The 16665-nt window shown below is 39.1% G+C and overlaps 3 protein-coding genes across 7 annotated transcripts in view; 1 reads left to right on the top strand and 2 right to left on the bottom strand.

Moving 5' to 3' along the window:
• The window catches only part of mfsd2b (MFSD2 lysolipid transporter B, sphingolipid), an 18807-nt gene extending 17193 nt beyond the window's left edge, over positions 1–1614 (bottom strand). The window contains exons 1-2 of the mRNA XM_029425192.1: positions 1504–1614; positions 552–922 (exon numbers count right to left, since the gene is read on the bottom strand). Coding sequence (XP_029281052.1) covers positions 552–902 — 351 coding nt within the window. The 5' untranslated portion in view covers positions 903–922; positions 1504–1614. The remainder of the gene's footprint in view (positions 1–551; positions 923–1503) is intronic.
• A 2670-nt stretch (positions 1615–4284) lies between these two features.
• ubxn2a (UBX domain protein 2A) lies at positions 4285–11065 on the bottom strand. The gene is made up of 7 exons (XM_029462633.1): positions 10950–11065; positions 10526–10588; positions 9314–9416; positions 9017–9126; positions 7534–7671; positions 6290–6451; positions 4285–5211 (listed from the first exon to the last, which is right to left on the bottom strand). The coding sequence occupies exons 2-7, from the start codon at positions 10567–10569 to the stop codon at positions 5028–5030; spliced, it is 741 nt and encodes a 246-aa protein (XP_029318493.1). The 5' UTR covers positions 10570–10588; positions 10950–11065; the 3' UTR covers positions 4285–5027.
• Positions 11066–13322: 2257 nt separating this feature from the next.
• Positions 13323–16665, top strand: part of atad2b (ATPase family AAA domain containing 2B) — a 65971-nt gene continuing 62628 nt past the window's right edge. For 4 of the 5 annotated variants that reach the window (XR_003834606.1, XR_003834605.1, XM_029462890.1 and 1 more), the window contains exons 1-5: positions 13323–13531; positions 15165–15331; positions 15641–15672; positions 15788–15935; positions 16407–16541. Coding sequence is in view for 3 of the 5 variants with exons in the window: in XM_029462890.1 (XP_029318750.1) it covers positions 13433–13531; positions 15165–15331; positions 15641–15672; positions 15788–15935; positions 16407–16541 (581 nt within the window). In the remaining 2 variants the exon portion in view is untranslated. The remainder of the gene's footprint in view (positions 13532–15164; positions 15332–15640; positions 15673–15787; positions 15936–16406; positions 16542–16665) is intronic. The other variant, XM_029462891.1, reaches the window with a different exon arrangement.

Here is a 16665-nt window from a genome sequence, read left to right as displayed (position 1 = left end):
AATCACCCATGTAGCTCTAATAAAGCTGAATAACGTAAGATTAAACACGAACACGACAGGTAGGTCAACCCCAGTCTTCTGGTCTTTGCAACACTTTAGTAATTCATCCCTTTCTACTGTCTATTCACTGTCTTCTTTCCTATTACTGCCGTGATTACGACTGTCTTCATCATTCATTCAAGTCCACTGATCAGGCAAAGGAAAGCAATCATCTGTAGCAGGGCATCCCATCAATGGGAACAACCTTTCATAAATGCAAACAATTAACTTCCCCGACATTGATTCTATTATCTGAGGGATTACAGTTCACAAGAAAAACAATGTATCTGGTTAATCACAAACAGATGAGCGACTAAAGAGATCACACTTTCCATCTTTTCTTCCTCTCCATCCAAATCAATGAATGTCACACAAACAAAACCAGATGAGATTGGAAATCCTCACTCATATTTAGCCTTACTATGCAGCAAGGGTCCAAACAGTGTGACTTAAAATACTGCCATTACATTCGATAACAATACAAAAGAAGCACCAGAAGCAGGTGATCTTACCTGCTGAGGAGTTTTGGGGAACAGCGGTTCAGTGGGCTTGATGAGCTTCCCTGCAGAGCCCTGAGCTCCCTTCTCTCCCTTGGCCATGGCTGAGAGGCTGTGTGTGAGGCGACAGCCGTACTTCTGAGGCTGTGTGTGCGAGGGAGTGTTGAAGTGAGTGTGACTGTGACTCCTCGTGTGAGCGAGAGTGCGAGGAGCCGCTGGCTGCCACTGGGTGGTGTGTGTCAGAGGGTGAAACTGGATGTGGCTCTGACTCCGAGTGTGTGTGTGGTGCACGAGAGTGACGGCTCCAGAGGCTGCTGGGAGCTCCTCCTGCTGCTCCTCTGTGACAACTCTGCCGCTTTCTGCCATATTCACATGCTGTTGTTGCTCTGGAATGAGGCCAGGAGGGAAGGGAAGGGCAAAGTCAGGCACACATATGCATAAAGAAAAAAACACACATATAGGCACACACTGACACTCAATGACAGGCATTTCCTGCAACGTGCAAGCACAAGAATGCAGGCATATAAACACACAGACAAAGACTCTGGATGTATGCACAAAAACACATAAATGGGACAATGCACAAAAGAAGAGTTGACTACAGATGCAGGAGAATGTAACAAGAAACCACACACACACACACACACACACACACACACACACACACACACACACACACACACACACACACACATGATCAAACACATATGATCACACTCTAGCTTAAGCAACATTTTATATATATTTTAATATATAGCCTACTAAAAGTCAAATGTCATGCAGGTTACCATCATCAGCTGTGTTTGACAGTTTGAATATGACTGACTATGAAGGAAAATAGCAAACAGCGACGATGTCCCGTGCAGGAGTGTGTCTGCCCTCATCTTACTATTCCTGTAAGTGCCTCCACGAACCCTCTTCACACCTGACACAGACCTTGAAGGACAAAACACATTTACGATCTTACCCCGTGTTAATGTAAAAGCAGCGGGTGCTGTCAGCTGTTGTAAGTTAGTTTTTGCTCAGTGTGGTGATCTGCCAGTCAGCCAGACGGGGCAGGATGAGAAGGAGACTGCGGAGGATGGAGATGGTCTGCGCGTCTCTCCTCTCGCTTGTTTTCAGTCTGCAGTGACGGAGCTGCGCCCTGCAGCGGCCGTCACGGTGTATGACACTAAACGGATTGCATGCATGTAGGCTATGCATGTTCGTGCGTGCGTGGACATCTGTGAGGAGATTATGGCAGGCGAGTGCTTGACACCAGCAGTGTGTTGTGGATGGGAAAATATTACAATGAGGCCATGGAACAAAAATACTGTTGTATAATATTTCATAGAGGCTTAGCCCATATAGTGTTTTTAGTGACAGAGCGACATAATCACATTTCTTTTTAAATCTCATTTTATAAACAATGCTACACTATTCCTATGGTATTCTATTGTGGAAGATAATCATCAGTCGTATTTTTTTAATGACACATCCACATGAAAGCGTTCCACGCTTTGTGATAAATCTGTTTACGATCACTCACCTGTCTCATATGAATCTGTTATTGGTGTGTGATTATTATCTGATAACATGCCGGTCGGGAATGTGATATCTAAGTGGTGTGGTGCAAGCGGAATGTCTAAAATGCAGTTTAGTTTCATTTCCGTCACTCATAATTACCTGTGTAATCCTTTGAACAAGGAGCCGAAAAGGTGTGTGTGTGAAAATAACTCAACAAGCACATCTATCACATACCCATTATCATCCATATGGTGTACGAAATAGTTTGAAACACTTCTAAATAAGTTTGAATAGGCTAATGTGTGTGTGTGTGTGTGTGTGTGTGTGTGTGTGTGTGTGTGTGTGTGTGTGAGAGAGTGTGTGTGTGTGTGTGTGTGTGGTAGGACTACTTAAAGGGGTACTCTTATTGCACTTTTTTTGAGGGACTCACAAAAAAACGATTTTTAAAAAGAACAAGACCCTACATTTCCTAAAAAGATGGATAGTGTCTTTCCTCTTTTTACTTTGACCTTCAACTTGGATAGTACTCTACGGTCTCTTGAATCCACTGTGTGAACTTACTATCCCGCAAGCTTTTTTCTCCTCTTGAATAAAATCTTAATTTGATAAAATCCTGTACAACATCAGAACGAGCATTACACGCTAGAAAGGAGTACAGTGACTGACACGAGCCAGCATGTCCTGCTATCTAGCATGTTAGAGGTTAGCTTGCCAGCTACAGTAGTTAATCAAGTAGCCCTGCGAGTAGTCCTTACATCGCCGAGCCTCTTAAAGCAAATGTTTTGTGAATATGCATGGATACATTTATACGCTGTGCCGCTTTCTGGTGTGACCAGGCCATAACAATGTCCCTGCCTCGAAAAATGTTAATGACATGAAAATAATTCCATCTATTCTTGACTCTGAAAAGAAGGCACACATTTCCGTTTGCTTGGACAATGAGATACAGTTCTACACATATTAGTAATGCTATTTTTGCAGGCCCTTTTTTCAGTTTTTGACTCATGATGTATTGAATGCCTTTCAATTTCCCACAAAGCATGTTCAAAAGCAGCTCCTTTAGTGCAAGATGCTTACTCTCCACAGTAAGCCTCTCCTCAGAGCATGACAGCAAACATGTCATGGAGACCTTGGCTTGTGAACCCAGACCTCTCCATGAATTCCAAGCATGCAAGCCCTCAACCAAAACCACATTATTGACAATGAAAAAAGGCACTGCTGCAGAAAAGTCAGGCATATGACCTGCATTAGAAAGGGTATGTTACCGATAATGCGTGAAGAGGAATGTGCAAAATGAAAAAGGTTGACTGCTGCGCGAGTAAAAGGGTCATTCTGAAAGGAAATGTGGGAGTTAAAGAGAAAGTAATTCCCTGCATGCTTAGCCTTATTAAATATGTAGCAGAAAGGAAATGTGCTCTCTTTTACTCTTACTTTTACTTAGCCAGACCCCCTCTGGCTGTCAACCAAGTGATGCCCGCAGCCTGCACATTCAAGTAAAAAAATCTTAAAATGTGGCCTCATAGAAAGGTTCAGAGGGGATTATAATATTAGAACGTTTCTTCCCCTTGACCTTGACTGTCCTGAGGCTGTCGCCTCTTCTTCCTCAGCAATGAACAAATACATACCCTCTCCTGGTCTGCACACCCCGCCCTCCCGTTGCTTTAAATATTGAAGATGTATAATGGTGTTCGCCTTCTTCCCGAGGCCAGGCAGAAAAGAGACGGAGAAGAATCAAGTAACATATGCCAAGACACAAAGATGCCTCATTCAAGAAGAAAAGACTTGAACTTTACTCAACCCCATCTCAATGAGATTGTTTTGTCTTTTTGAACAGTTCAGTTGTCAGGCAACTTGTTTTTACAACCCACTATTACACTCAATGATCATTGCAGTTACACTTCATACCATCAGATACAAGCTTTCCATTCTCTGTGTCATCATTCCTCTAATTCTGACTTCTTTGACATCAGTGGCTCCTCCCTTCCTCCTTAATCTAAATCCCCCTTAAATCTGTAATGACAGCACAGATGTTGCACTACAACACGGAATAAGGTGAAGCTTGTGGTCATGTCATAATAACCGAGATAATTGCTATCGCTTGAAGCTGATGGATACCTTAATTATCAAATGAGTCTGTCAGCAGTCTTTCCATCTGGCCAGTCATAATATGAGTCTGAATACTCAGAGCGCTTTGAAAATATACCACTTTGTATTACGTCAAAAAAAGAAATAGAAATATGTAGAACTTTGAGGAGGATTTTTATTGTTCATTGATATGTCTTTAAAGGATGCAGTCAAATAAAACAATACATTGTACATTCTGAATTAAATCTCCCCCGCGAGAACAAATGGCATAACATTTCATAGACCTCAACATACCGGAGGCCAACACAAATAACAAGCTGTCATATTTTCCCTTTTTAATAGCAATAATAATGTGCAAACAAAACATCATACGTTAAATATAATGCTAAGCTCGGAGATACAAATTGAAATATCAGCCCCTTCATTTTTTTAAATAGTGCAGAAAAACTGGTGATCACAGTTTGGGAAGACTTTAGAGAGTTGGTTGGTGGTGCTGGTGGTGGTGTTGTGCATGTGTGTGTGTGAAGGAAGGAAGGAGGAACCAACAGATGGACACACATGGTTGACCATCTGCACGGGCGACAGGATTGCTTTGCTTTTCAGGAGTTTGGGGGTTTTGGGAGATCTGTTGGCAGGTAAACACTGTCCTCCAGAGGGAGAACACAAAGTAAGCATTGACAACAGTACTTTAGCACCTGTGATGGTGAAGAACTGATAATATCTACATTAGGTTATCCCACACGGAGAAGAATATACTGTATAACAATCATCAAAAGCAGCACAGACTGCAGAATAGAGATATATTATAAGATAAAGGAGGCCTTGAGACTGCAATCAGGGTCATGGTGAGGTGTCAGGGGGTAAGTGGTTGTGTTGTTGGAATTACGGGGGCCCTTTTATTCAGAAGTGTCCAAACGGAGCCTGTGTGTTCAGGGGTCTCTGGACGATGACGGCGTTGGCCAAATCGGCCTCTTCGAGACTCAATCCTTTGTCGCTGAGTTCCCGGAAAGGAACTGATGTCGTCAGGACGAAAGGTGGGCAGCTTCTCTGGCAGCGTGCCACGAAATCTTGAACATCACTGATCCTAGAAAATAACAAGAGACAGAATTAAAGATAGATCGGGATCGGAGGATACAAAGAACTATTATACGACTTTGTTGAATATAGATTGTGATCGGTCAGTGTACGGTTTGTGATTTCTGTATAGCGGACTAGTGCTATGAAGAACAGACTGTTGCTATGGACACTTTGATCGTAGACTCTAAGGGACCACGTCCAATCCTGTCAGTTCCAACCGTACAGCGGGTCATTTCTCTTCACGGAAGCAATAAAATCATTTTTTAAATCAATACAATTATTTTTTAAATCAAGATTTTGTGTCAAACTATTGATTTCTTTAGTAAGTCGCCTTGTAATAAGCAGAATAATGTACAGCGAGTGGTTTGCAAAATGAACCCCTTTAGGTTGATTCAAGACTCACTCACGCTGTCTGGGTTTATTTCGCAATAACGACCTGCTCGCTGTACGTTATCGCTTCCATAATATAAAGAGGCACAACTATTCCTCATGCCTGTTCCTTCTCAATAGCAAAGCGTAACCGCCCAAATACTCTACTGTCTCATGTGACACATGATGCCTCTCTGAAGCACTATACTAGTAACATCATGCATTATTTATCACCGCCCAGCATACACAAGCGATGTTAAGGCAGCCCCACTCCTCACACACTGAGGCCAGCTGAACGGTGGAGGGGTTCAGCCCTCCCTATCCTTTAGCTACTAACCCTGTTATATAAATGCTACATCCCAGTTACGCAATCCCTCTCTGGGGATTTTATAGATCCACTCCGTTGCTACAGCTCAGATTATGTTTTCTGTAGCCCCATGCACCGTGGCCGGGGATATAACATGCACTGTGCTTTCAACTCCAGCATTCATTACGTAATCCTCAGACAAACTCCCTCACCACTTCCCGAACTGGTACAAACTAAAATCTTATGTTATCCCATGAACTTCTTTTTTATTTACTGCGATGTTTAAGATTATGGGATTTACAGACAGCACAGCAGTAGTGTCGAGATATTCCATACGCAGAACGCTAACGTCTCTCTTTATTATGTACACAGATGTGGAGAGTGGTTTTTTGGACTTTGGGATACGCACCGATGCGATAGGTTAAACCTCTGCACCAATCTCCTGCCGTCAGCCAACCAGATCTGAAGGGAGGTAACAGGAAGGGCGTGGTCTAGTGTTACCATGGGAATAGGAGGAGATTCTCCATCCTCTTGCACAGATGGTGACCTGGCCACTACTCTGGGTGCAACGCTGGGGATGGACAGGAATAAATAACAGATTAAGAACCAGTTAAAGGTACATACAGCATATGCATCCTTCTCATTGACTACTACTAGGTGTAGGCAGACACAATCTCACACTAAATATTTTTAGGACTCTCTGGACAATTTAGTATTCATACAGTGAAAATGTTGAGCCTCTGAGTTTATCTGTTCGCTCAGATTTACTTGTGGGTGTTTTGATACCTGGATTTAGAAGGACACCTAGTGGTAGAAAGTAGTATAGTATCTTGAGACTTGAGACATAACACTACTTTAAAACAATAAAGCCAAATCAACAGGTACATTACTGATTATTAATGACAATATTTATATGCTTCCCAATTCGGTAACACTTTATGTGAAGGTCATATCTATAATGCATTATAAGCACAAACATCAGACCTTGTTATGCATTCATAAGGCTTTAGAACACTCTTTATAAATGTGACAGTGTCTGTGTGTAGCTGAAGAACTACATTGCCTGGAGGAAAATGATTATTATTATTGTTATCAATTTTTTTTTTTTTTGCTGTGTGGCAATTTTGAGGATTTAGGAGCAGTATTTGCTGCTGTGTAAGACAACAAAACTAAATCACATACAGTGCTGTCACTTTACTTAAAGCTCACAAAATCATGTTATTGATGTTTATAGGACATTATTCCATTTCAGAAATGTATCATTTATTATAATCTGTTATGTTACATAAGATCAGTCCTTCAAGTTATGTTACTTATAATGTGCTGTGTAACTGAGGACTTCCTTCAATCAAACACTGTTGTCACTTTGGCATGGAGATATAAAGCATTATGAATGCTGAACTTATAATACATTATGTCCGCCCCATATAAAAGTTGCTATATGTTGTCATGCAGGATTAAAAACATTTACAAAGAGTATTATAAAGCCTTGTAAATGCAGTATAATGTCTTATGAATGTGCACATAATGCATTATAGACATGACCTTCATATAAAGTTTTACCAATAATTATTTTTAGAAATGTCATGTCTCAACATGTATAGTTCTCTCAAATGTAACCTTTGTAATATTATCACAACACCGATCTCTTACCTGCCAAGTCGGTACCCTCTGCCGCTGAAGGGGTGAAAGGCCTTTTTCCTGGGGACATAATTTTCCTCCGTCAGATCCTCCACACTGATCTCCAGCTCCTCCTCCTCTGCTCTGCTCTCCCACTCTGCCGGAAGCTCCCTGGGACAGATAAAAGACCGGGCTAGTCAGATCATTCAATATGACAAATGAGCATTAACGAGCATTATGCTTTATCTATCTTAAGTCGCCTGGTTGAGGTCTGTAGGAGGACTTCTTTGCTGCTACTTTCTGATGGGGTTTGTAAGATGGTTGATGTAAGATCAAACCAAGGACAGACATTATGTTACACTGGAGTTACATATCTCTATAGAAACACTGTATATATATATATATATATATATATATATATATAGAGAGAGAGAGAGAGAGAGAGAGAGAGAGAGAGAGAGAGAGAGAGAGAGAGAGAGAGAGCGCGTGCAAGCAAAGCAGAGCGAACTGAAACTGAAAGTCAACTTTATTTGCCATTATGTAATGTTGTTCTCCAGACTAGCAAAATGTTGCATGTAGGTCTAGTGTTTGTGTTTGTGAGGATGTGTGTGTGTTTATGCATGAAAGCCTGGATGCATGCATGTAAGTGGTCACAGCTATTGTGAATTTGCGCTTGTTTTTATTAACTTCAGAAATTGTCTCAATAAGTCACTGATACAGGTTTGCCATCTACAAACAGGTGACATTTCTCAATACAAACCAGAACCAACAGAAACATCCAGGTATGAAGTAGAATACTGCAATAAAAGTAATAATAATAACACTGCTTTGTTATTTGCTTTTGAGCGGCTGGAGAATAATATGTGTTGCAGATTACAGCACTGTCCTCCATCTTTAACCGCTTAACAATATGAGGGGAACAAATTAGGTTGTTTCACACCAGGGAAGAAGTATTCAGATCACTGAGTACAAGAACTAATACAACTACACTCCAAAAAAAATACTCTGTTGTAAAAGTATGATAGTATGATAAGGAAGTAAAGGTTGGCTACTCAATGCAGGAAGATGTCCCCTGTGACTGTACTATTATATATTATATCATTAGATTATTATTGCTCATACTCATGCATTCATGTAGAAGCTCATTTTGAACTATTTTGTATAAAACAGCTAGTGATTATTTTCATCTCGGATTAATTAGTTGATTATTTATTGTTATTATTAATTGATTGATTGTTGGAATATTCTGCCACAAACATCTTAATTTTTAAAGCAACTAGTAATGAAAAATGTCAAATAATTGTAATAAATTAAAGAGTAGAATATTTTAATTCTGACATATAGTGGAGAAGAAGTAGCAGGTGGCATGAAAAGTACAACCTCAAAGAGGTAGTTGTTAAGTCACCAGTACTAATCAAAAACCCTATCAGAGCTTAAGATACTAAGGTCCTTTAGCGCTTCAAGGCTGTAAAATCATACTCAATACACCTGTAAAATTTCTGTGGCTTTCTCTCACCCCCGTTTGATGGAATCCAGGAAGTCTTGATTCTTTGGTATGGAGTAGCAGCGAAACTCCTCGTCGTTTACACTGAAGCCATCCTTCCATAGCCTCACCACCATCTCCACCTGGAATATAGGCCACAAAAATCAGCCCTGATCAGCCTGTGACAGTGATATTAATTGCATAAATGTAAACCGCCAACGATCTCAAAAGATGTTGGTGGACATAATGAAGTTGTGCTGTGTCAGCTGCAAAATGCACATGTGCAGAAATACTATCCTGAAGATTTAGGGTTGTGAATCTGTTTCTGACCTTTGATGTCCCCGAGGCATCGTAACAGATCTTCTCCACCTCATCGAGGAGGTCTTCCACCGAGAAGCTACGCCTCATTGGAGCCTCCTCTTCATTTTCTTCACTGGAAACCCATTAAAAATAGACAAGTGTGCAATTCAGTAATTACATGTCTTATTGATTGCAACCTTCAGTCCGAGGATTTATTATACATTGGCTTTGAATTGGTGAGTTCTCACCCCCAGGTTATGTTAAGTGTGCAGGTTTGCAAACTAGAAAATGCACGTCAAGAAGAAAAGTGCTCTCTTGGACCAACCAAATTGATTTCTCACACATGATACTGACCTACATATAAATCCAGTGATTAAGTTTACTTGCTATTGTTTCTTTCAGGACAAATGTTGATACACAAATACAGGATTAATGGCAACGCTTAAATTCAATTAAAGTTTCATGTTATTACAGTGAAGCAGTCGCTGGCAATGAACATTTTGGATCTCAGGCTGCCTCCAACAATGCTCAATAAATAAGTATTTTTTGTAATTATATGTAAAAAAAGGAAACTCACGCAGGCAAAAGCAAAATGAGAATTTAAAACATAACAATAAAAATATAGGGCTAATCTACATTTGTAGTGATTGCAAATTAATAAACTGAATGTAAACATGAATGTAGTAAATTCATAAGCATAATGACATGTAATAAACAGGAATGTAGGTAATAATATACACATAATAATAATAATAATAATAATAATAATAATAATAATAATAATAATAATAAGTAATAAATATATAGAGAGATGTAAACAGAAATGTAGATAATGATATACACATAATAATAATAATAATAATAATAATAATAATAATAATAATAAGTAATAAATATATAGAGAGATGTAAACAGGAATGTAGGTAATGATATACACATAATAATAATAATAATAATAATAATAATAATAACAATAATAATAATAATAATCATAATAATAATGATAATAATAATAATAATAATAATAATAATAATAATAATAATAAATATATAGAGAGATGTAAACAGGAATGTAGGTAATGATATACACATAATAATAAGTAAGACATATATACATAGAGATGTAAACAGTTTGTAAAATAGTAAGTAAAGTATAAAGCGTTAAAGCAACAGTTGTTCCATTTAAATATAAAGTATGTTAAGGAAAGATTATTCGATTTGTGTCGATTTGTTGTAACTTACCCATTTTCATCTCTCTCACCTCCCACAGTGTCAATCTCTTTCATGATGCAGTGTGTTTTCCATCTATTAGAAAACAAGTGGACGGAGCAAACGTCATAATAGGGCCTATCACAGCTTTAAAGGCATCTTTAATACATTTAGAGGTAACCTTCATTAGCCCAATCGTTTATTATGAAATGCATTTACATACAATCACAAGTCATTTTTATAGAGATCTATAATATAACCTTATTGATAAACAACCAAGCAGCCTGTAGCGTTATCGTTAATTATGTAAATAGGCGTAGAAAGACATGGCTGCGCACAGAGCCAACGACGTAGGACCTGCTGTGTTTTATAACATGGATTATATTTACACACATATACACACAGTAGATTCTCATTTGCATGCGCGTAATACGGTTTGAATCAGATACTGATTTACCAGTCTGTGTGTTGTCGGTTAATCCCGGGCTCCACATCTGCAGCCAGCCATATAGTTCGTGCAGCAGCTCTTCTGCTGAGCAATGTTTGTGACGTAGCAGTGCCGTATGTCGACTCCTCTTGTCGTAGTGAAACTGTACCGCACACAGTCTTGCATTTTGAACTGATGATACAGTATTAAATGATGATGATATGATATACTGCATGCTATCATCACTGAGCCATTTTTTAATTGTTTTTAATTCCCTAATCACTTTGCTGTAATCTTCTCATTATATAGTCTTGGGCATTTGGGGTACAGAGATGTACGTATGTATGTAGATTACACTTTTTTTCAATATCAACATTTCACTTTAGCGCCTTGAGGTTGCTTTTAGCTTTGAAAGGCGCTTTACAAATACAATTTATTATTATTATTATTATTATTATTATTATTATTATTATTATTATTATTATTATTATTATTATTATTATTACTAGGACTATGCTAGGACTATTACAACCAAAAAATATGAATATTGCCACACCTGCCCCTCCATTGGACTGCCATCTGATGAATATGTTTATTTATGTCTACTATTACCTAATCTTTCCAAGATTAGTATATCATTATTTTACGTCCATTACATTTTAGACATATAAGATATGTTACACAAATTCCTCCATAACTTTTCACAAAGACATGTGTTCAGGTGCTTAAGGGTTCCAGTGCAGACATTGCAGACTATTTACATTGCCATACTATACATAGCTCACTAGGAGCAGATAGTATAACCACAAATGAATGGATATAGCCTACTGTTCATTATGAGTCAATTCATTAATGCTTGCATGCATGCATTCTTCAATAGCCAGGACTCCCTAGATGAAGAGATCTTGTATCTCTCTTCCTGGCAACATAAAGGAAAAATGTAATTAAATGAATATGTGATGAGTCAATTTCAGTATGCATAATTTGTCAGGGCACAGCCTCTTTAAACTCTGATGTATATAAGTGATTTGTCGATTCATGCCCATTAAAAGCCCAATACATCCTTTATTTGACCATAAATTCAAATATATTCTTGAAGAGTTTTAGTTAAAGATGGACTAATTTGTGTGTTACTCAAAAGATCAAAAAATATTACTGAAAAACTGCTTTTGACAGCTTCAGAAAACATTATAATTTGTGTTGTCTAGTTTTAGTTGCATTTCATTTGAGAATTAGAATAGGTTTCAATAGTGTGTAAAATGGACCACAGACTGTGCCTTCAGCAGCTCCACACACAAACAATATGTATTATCCAATTAAATGAAAATAGTTTTGATTATGCTTTTCTTTTTCAAAACACAGCTTGAACCAAAACATGAAACAGATGGCTAGCACAGTTACATAGTCAGTCAAGCCAGAAATAGAAAAGGCAACACACACACAGGTTTGGGTTTCAGCAGTGATCCCCAAACTGGAGTCACAGAATCCCACAGGGGTTCTGGAGAGGAGAACAGGAAGTTCTTGGCAAACTACAGTTTTGTTAAATGTCACTTTTGCTTCATAGGAAACCTAGTGTGATCAAAGGTATAATATATTGAGTCTTTATAGGTTCAACAAGTTTAAAATGACTGAATTCTGCCTCACAGATATAATGATGTTTCATTGTTTATAATATATTAACCTATTTCTCAGATCTGAGAACCACATGGTGCAGCGAACAATATGAGGTGCAATACTAAAAACAGCAAGAGTGGAGAATGATGGTTATTATTTCAATAACTTAGACTTAGGTTGTAATAAATAATGATAAAAGTTTGATAGACATAATATTCAGTCTATGTCTGCAAAATATCTTTTAGAGGTATTAATGATACTTTTTATTATCGTTTTCAGAGTTCTGGATGTCCAGGTTTGCATGTCCACATAGTATTGTTTATATAATTTTTCATATTAACTTTTTATACATTTTATAAAAAGGAGATGGTCACTTTGTGAAGATGTGACCTTTCGTAGGCTGCACACTTCCATCTGTTGTCTGCCAGCTTTTGTTCTTTATCATTCCTTTAGGGACTTATTATGTTTCAGTAGTACTTAATGGACAGACTTTATTAAAGTTTATTGAATTCTGTATCCCCAGTGTTCACTGTAAATATCTGTACTGTAAAGTGCACATTATAACACAGAAAAAACACTACACACACTTGTATTAATTACTATGGTATTTGTTATATGTGTATAATAACTAGGCTACCTTGTTTTGTGTTTGTAGTCCAGTCAGCAACACATAATATAATATAATATAATAATGCACCTGCCAAACAAACCCACATCCACTCAGAGAGACAGAGAGAGAAAGAGAGAGAAAGAAAGAAAGAGAGAGAGAGAGAGAGCGAGAGAGAGAGAGAGAGAGAGAGAGAAAGAGAGAGAGAAATGGCGCCTCGATGCTGCGCTCACTGAGGCAGTGTTTGGAACCGGCTAGGGAGATTCAGTAAGGGCAGACAAAAGGAAAAAACATGGTGAACACAAGGAAAAGCTCACGGCCGAGAAGCGGTCCCTTCATATCTTCGAGGACTAGGTCGTCGTCGAGAAACGAGCGAAACTCTGAGGAACATGTAAGCCGGTTTCTTTTCTTTGCCGGGTTAGGTAGCTGGCTCTGCTAGTTGGCTAAGTAGCTGTAGCTGTGGCCTCAAGGTGCTCTACATAATGTATTATTCACAGCAAAGTAGGAGCAGTATAGAAGTTGACACCCACTCAGTCACACAGATGCACAATAAAAGACTTGCATGCAGCTATTCATACGTATGTCATTCGCACTAAACGTATTGCACAGCTGTCAAATTACAAGCTAGCGATGTTAACTCCAGGCTAGCCCCAAGTTGAGTTCCCTTTGTGTTTGGCAATTTTGCTTGGCTGACTTGTTTCACCATTGTCTCCATAAATTAGCTCTCTAAATAAAGACAACTGGGATTTTGGCATTAGTATGTTAGCATTACTTCATGTCACTGTGCTGGAAGTATTGGCGTAATTATTTTCTTAAATGTGAAGAGACAAAGCTTATGTTAAGCTAGCGTCTTTAGGTTATAGCTAACCCGACAGCTAGCTTACAGTGGGGGAAGGGAGTCCCCGGTTCAAAACAGTTGGCTGGCTCAAGTCCCGTATTTTGCAAGTCTGAACTTGGTGAACTTTCTGTTGTAAATGCCCCAAAGACCACTATACAGCATGTGTTTGCAATAAGTGTTTTAAACGCGCCAATCCAACGTTATACAGAATGCTGTGTTTCTACTTATTCGACAAGTACACTCAATTAATAGCTTTTGTTGTACTCTGATCTCCTGACCTACAAGCTGTCTGACAAAATGTAAACATTGTGATTATGCAATGCGAGAGGGTCTGTGTTTCCGACTATTATAACACTTAACACAGACGAACTTTAATATGATCATTTATATATTGTCACGAGCACATTCTTGAGTTTTATTGGGCTGTCTGGAGAGGGTTTATACTTTGTTGAATTGTGGATCAAGAAATTACAATCCTTCCTGGCTGTGTCGCAAGCTAGGCTAACCGATGACACATGATAATGCGATCTGTACAATCTTTAGTGATAAACTTTACACTTTCACAATGTTAATTTCCAAGAATTCAGATGCTTTTGTACACTTAACACAACCAGATCAATTTCCTGTGTGTAGACCTTGTTGTCAAAAACGTGTTGCCTTAACCCACCATCTTTTTATGACAATGTTTGGAAAATGATTTTAAATGAGGAATGATCTCAAGGTGCCACAGCTGTGCATTTGTTCACTGTTAGTGCATTATGCACTTTTCAGTATGTCTGCATCTATCCATCCAGCCAGACAAACCCCTCTGCAGGCATTGCAGACAGTTGCCTATGACAACAGTGAGATATGCTCTCATATCAGCAGTAAAGTTAAGCTGTGAAGGGCGTGAGCATCAAGGGCATATGTCTGGTTGGTGCTCTGTTGTGATTTAGGGAATACATTAAGAAGGGGTTCAAGGTGTCTTGTCTCATCATAATACTGCATTGTGGTTTTGACATTTGGAGCTCCTGCTTTTGTTTTTTGTTGTTGAGCAGTGTTTTCATGCTTGCCTGTTATGTGGTTATTATTCTTGCTTTATACAATGATTGACAGGGTGAATGTTTTATGCAAATAATTGTGAAAGAATCTCACTTTTGTCCTCTCCTCCTTTTTGTCTTAAATTTGTTTTATTTTTGTTCAACAGAAGGAGCCCAGTAGTGATGTGAGCAGTCCCAGCAGCCCGCGTTTGGCTCCCCCTTCCAAGCGGACGCGGCGGCAGACTGCCTCTGAGCCCAGCTCCAGTGATACCTCCCCGTCCCCTCAGACCAAGAGCCAGAGGGTCAGCTGGGACATTCCCACCTACCGCACCAGGTCAGTTGCAGGAAACACAATGCTAGGGATGCTAGTACATTAGTACATTAGTACATTAGTACATTAGTACATTGTCTTTTGCAGAAAAATGTATATATTTTAAAACAAAAAGTTTAAATCTAGACGACTATTTGTTGTCACTGGCTGTCGAGTCAGATCTCATTCTTCTCATGTGATGTATTGTAACCAGATAAACAGTAAATAGACTATCATGAACTCATTAAACATGAGGTCAAACAACATTATATGTGATTAATTGTGGTCTTCTGTGCATACATATTTTCACTTGTTTTGTTGTTTTATTTCTAGGTTGTCCTCTCGCATTATGCAAAATGGGCACGGTAATGCAATTCTTTTACATTTTTCTGTTTAAAAAATAAAATAAAAGCCATCTTGAACATATGATTTTACAAATAAATAATTGATCTCTAATTAATCATTCTTTTAATGCTGCAGCCCATATGAGTCACCGGACTGAGGAGCGTGGAGTAGGAGATCACTCTCACATGAATGGCCATGTGGAGCTGAAGAGGAGCTGCCGGGTGAAGAAGAGCCAATTTGAACACCTCAATCAAAGCCTGCTGTTTGACCAGCTGGTCAACAGGTAGCTAGCAGTCACACTACTGACACCTTTCTTTGCAATGTTTCTTCAAACACAAGAGAAACTGGAAGTTAAAATGTTTTAAATTGTTGAAGCATACTTCATTTATCTTGGAACATATGGAATTGGACTCCTTATACTGGAGAATAGTGTGAGAAATCCCAAAATAAGTTTTATACGGAGTCCCCCTAATCTTTTGAACAGTGCAGTAGTCAAGTCATAGCTACAAGTCCTACTCTCCTGTTCACTTAATATGGATGTGAACACCCTCAAATTAGAGATTAAAGTCAGAACCTTACAAAAGGGCTTTACCCAAATCAGAGTTTTTTGATTCAAAACAGATTTGGCAAAACATTCGACTGGCTCTAGGTTGGCCTGGAAAGGCCAAGGGTGAAGGTGGCTTATGGCCCCTCGCCCTGACCTCACCACTTCCTGGGGCTGTGGACTTAGTGCTGTGAACCTCTCTCCCTGCAGGGAGGGACGGGGCCCCCTGCTCCCGGCTCGACTGTCGACCGGGCGGACTGCTCAGTGCGTCAGGAGTCTACGGCGATATCGGCAAACCACCCGGCCCGTCTTGAAACACGGACCCCATCTCGTTTACCATGCTTTGTGGGTGTGACTTTTTTGTCGTGTCATCACCATTCATATCTATAGTCTACAACCGACTGTGGGAAACACTGTTCACGTGATTTCTTTATTTAGCAACAACGCTCGTCCTGCTATAATATAAAAA

The sequence above is a fragment of the Cottoperca gobio genome, chromosome 24, assembly GCF_900634415.1.
Source record: "Cottoperca gobio chromosome 24, fCotGob3.1, whole genome shotgun sequence".
Classification (NCBI taxonomy): Eukaryota; Metazoa; Chordata; class Actinopteri; order Perciformes; family Bovichtidae; genus Cottoperca; species Cottoperca gobio.
Note: the sequence above shows the minus strand (reverse complement) of the source record. Positions and strands in the feature narration are given on the sequence as shown.

What these genes read in the sequence shown, in the direction of transcription:
- ubxn2a (XM_029462633.1), bottom strand. Translation starts at nt 10,569, where the DNA reads ATGAAAGAGATTGACACTGTGGGAGGTGAGAGAGATGAAAATGG. An exon ending in ATGCCTCGGGGACATCAAAG is followed by an intron (nt 9,127 to 9,313) that starts GTCAGAAACAGA and finishes CCTATATTCCAG; the next exon opens with GTGGAGATGGTGGTGAGGCT. An exon ending in AGAGGGTACCGACTTGGCAG is followed by an intron (nt 6,452 to 7,533) that starts GTAAGAGATCGG and finishes GTCCATCCCCAG; the next exon opens with CGTTGCACCCAGAGTAGTGG.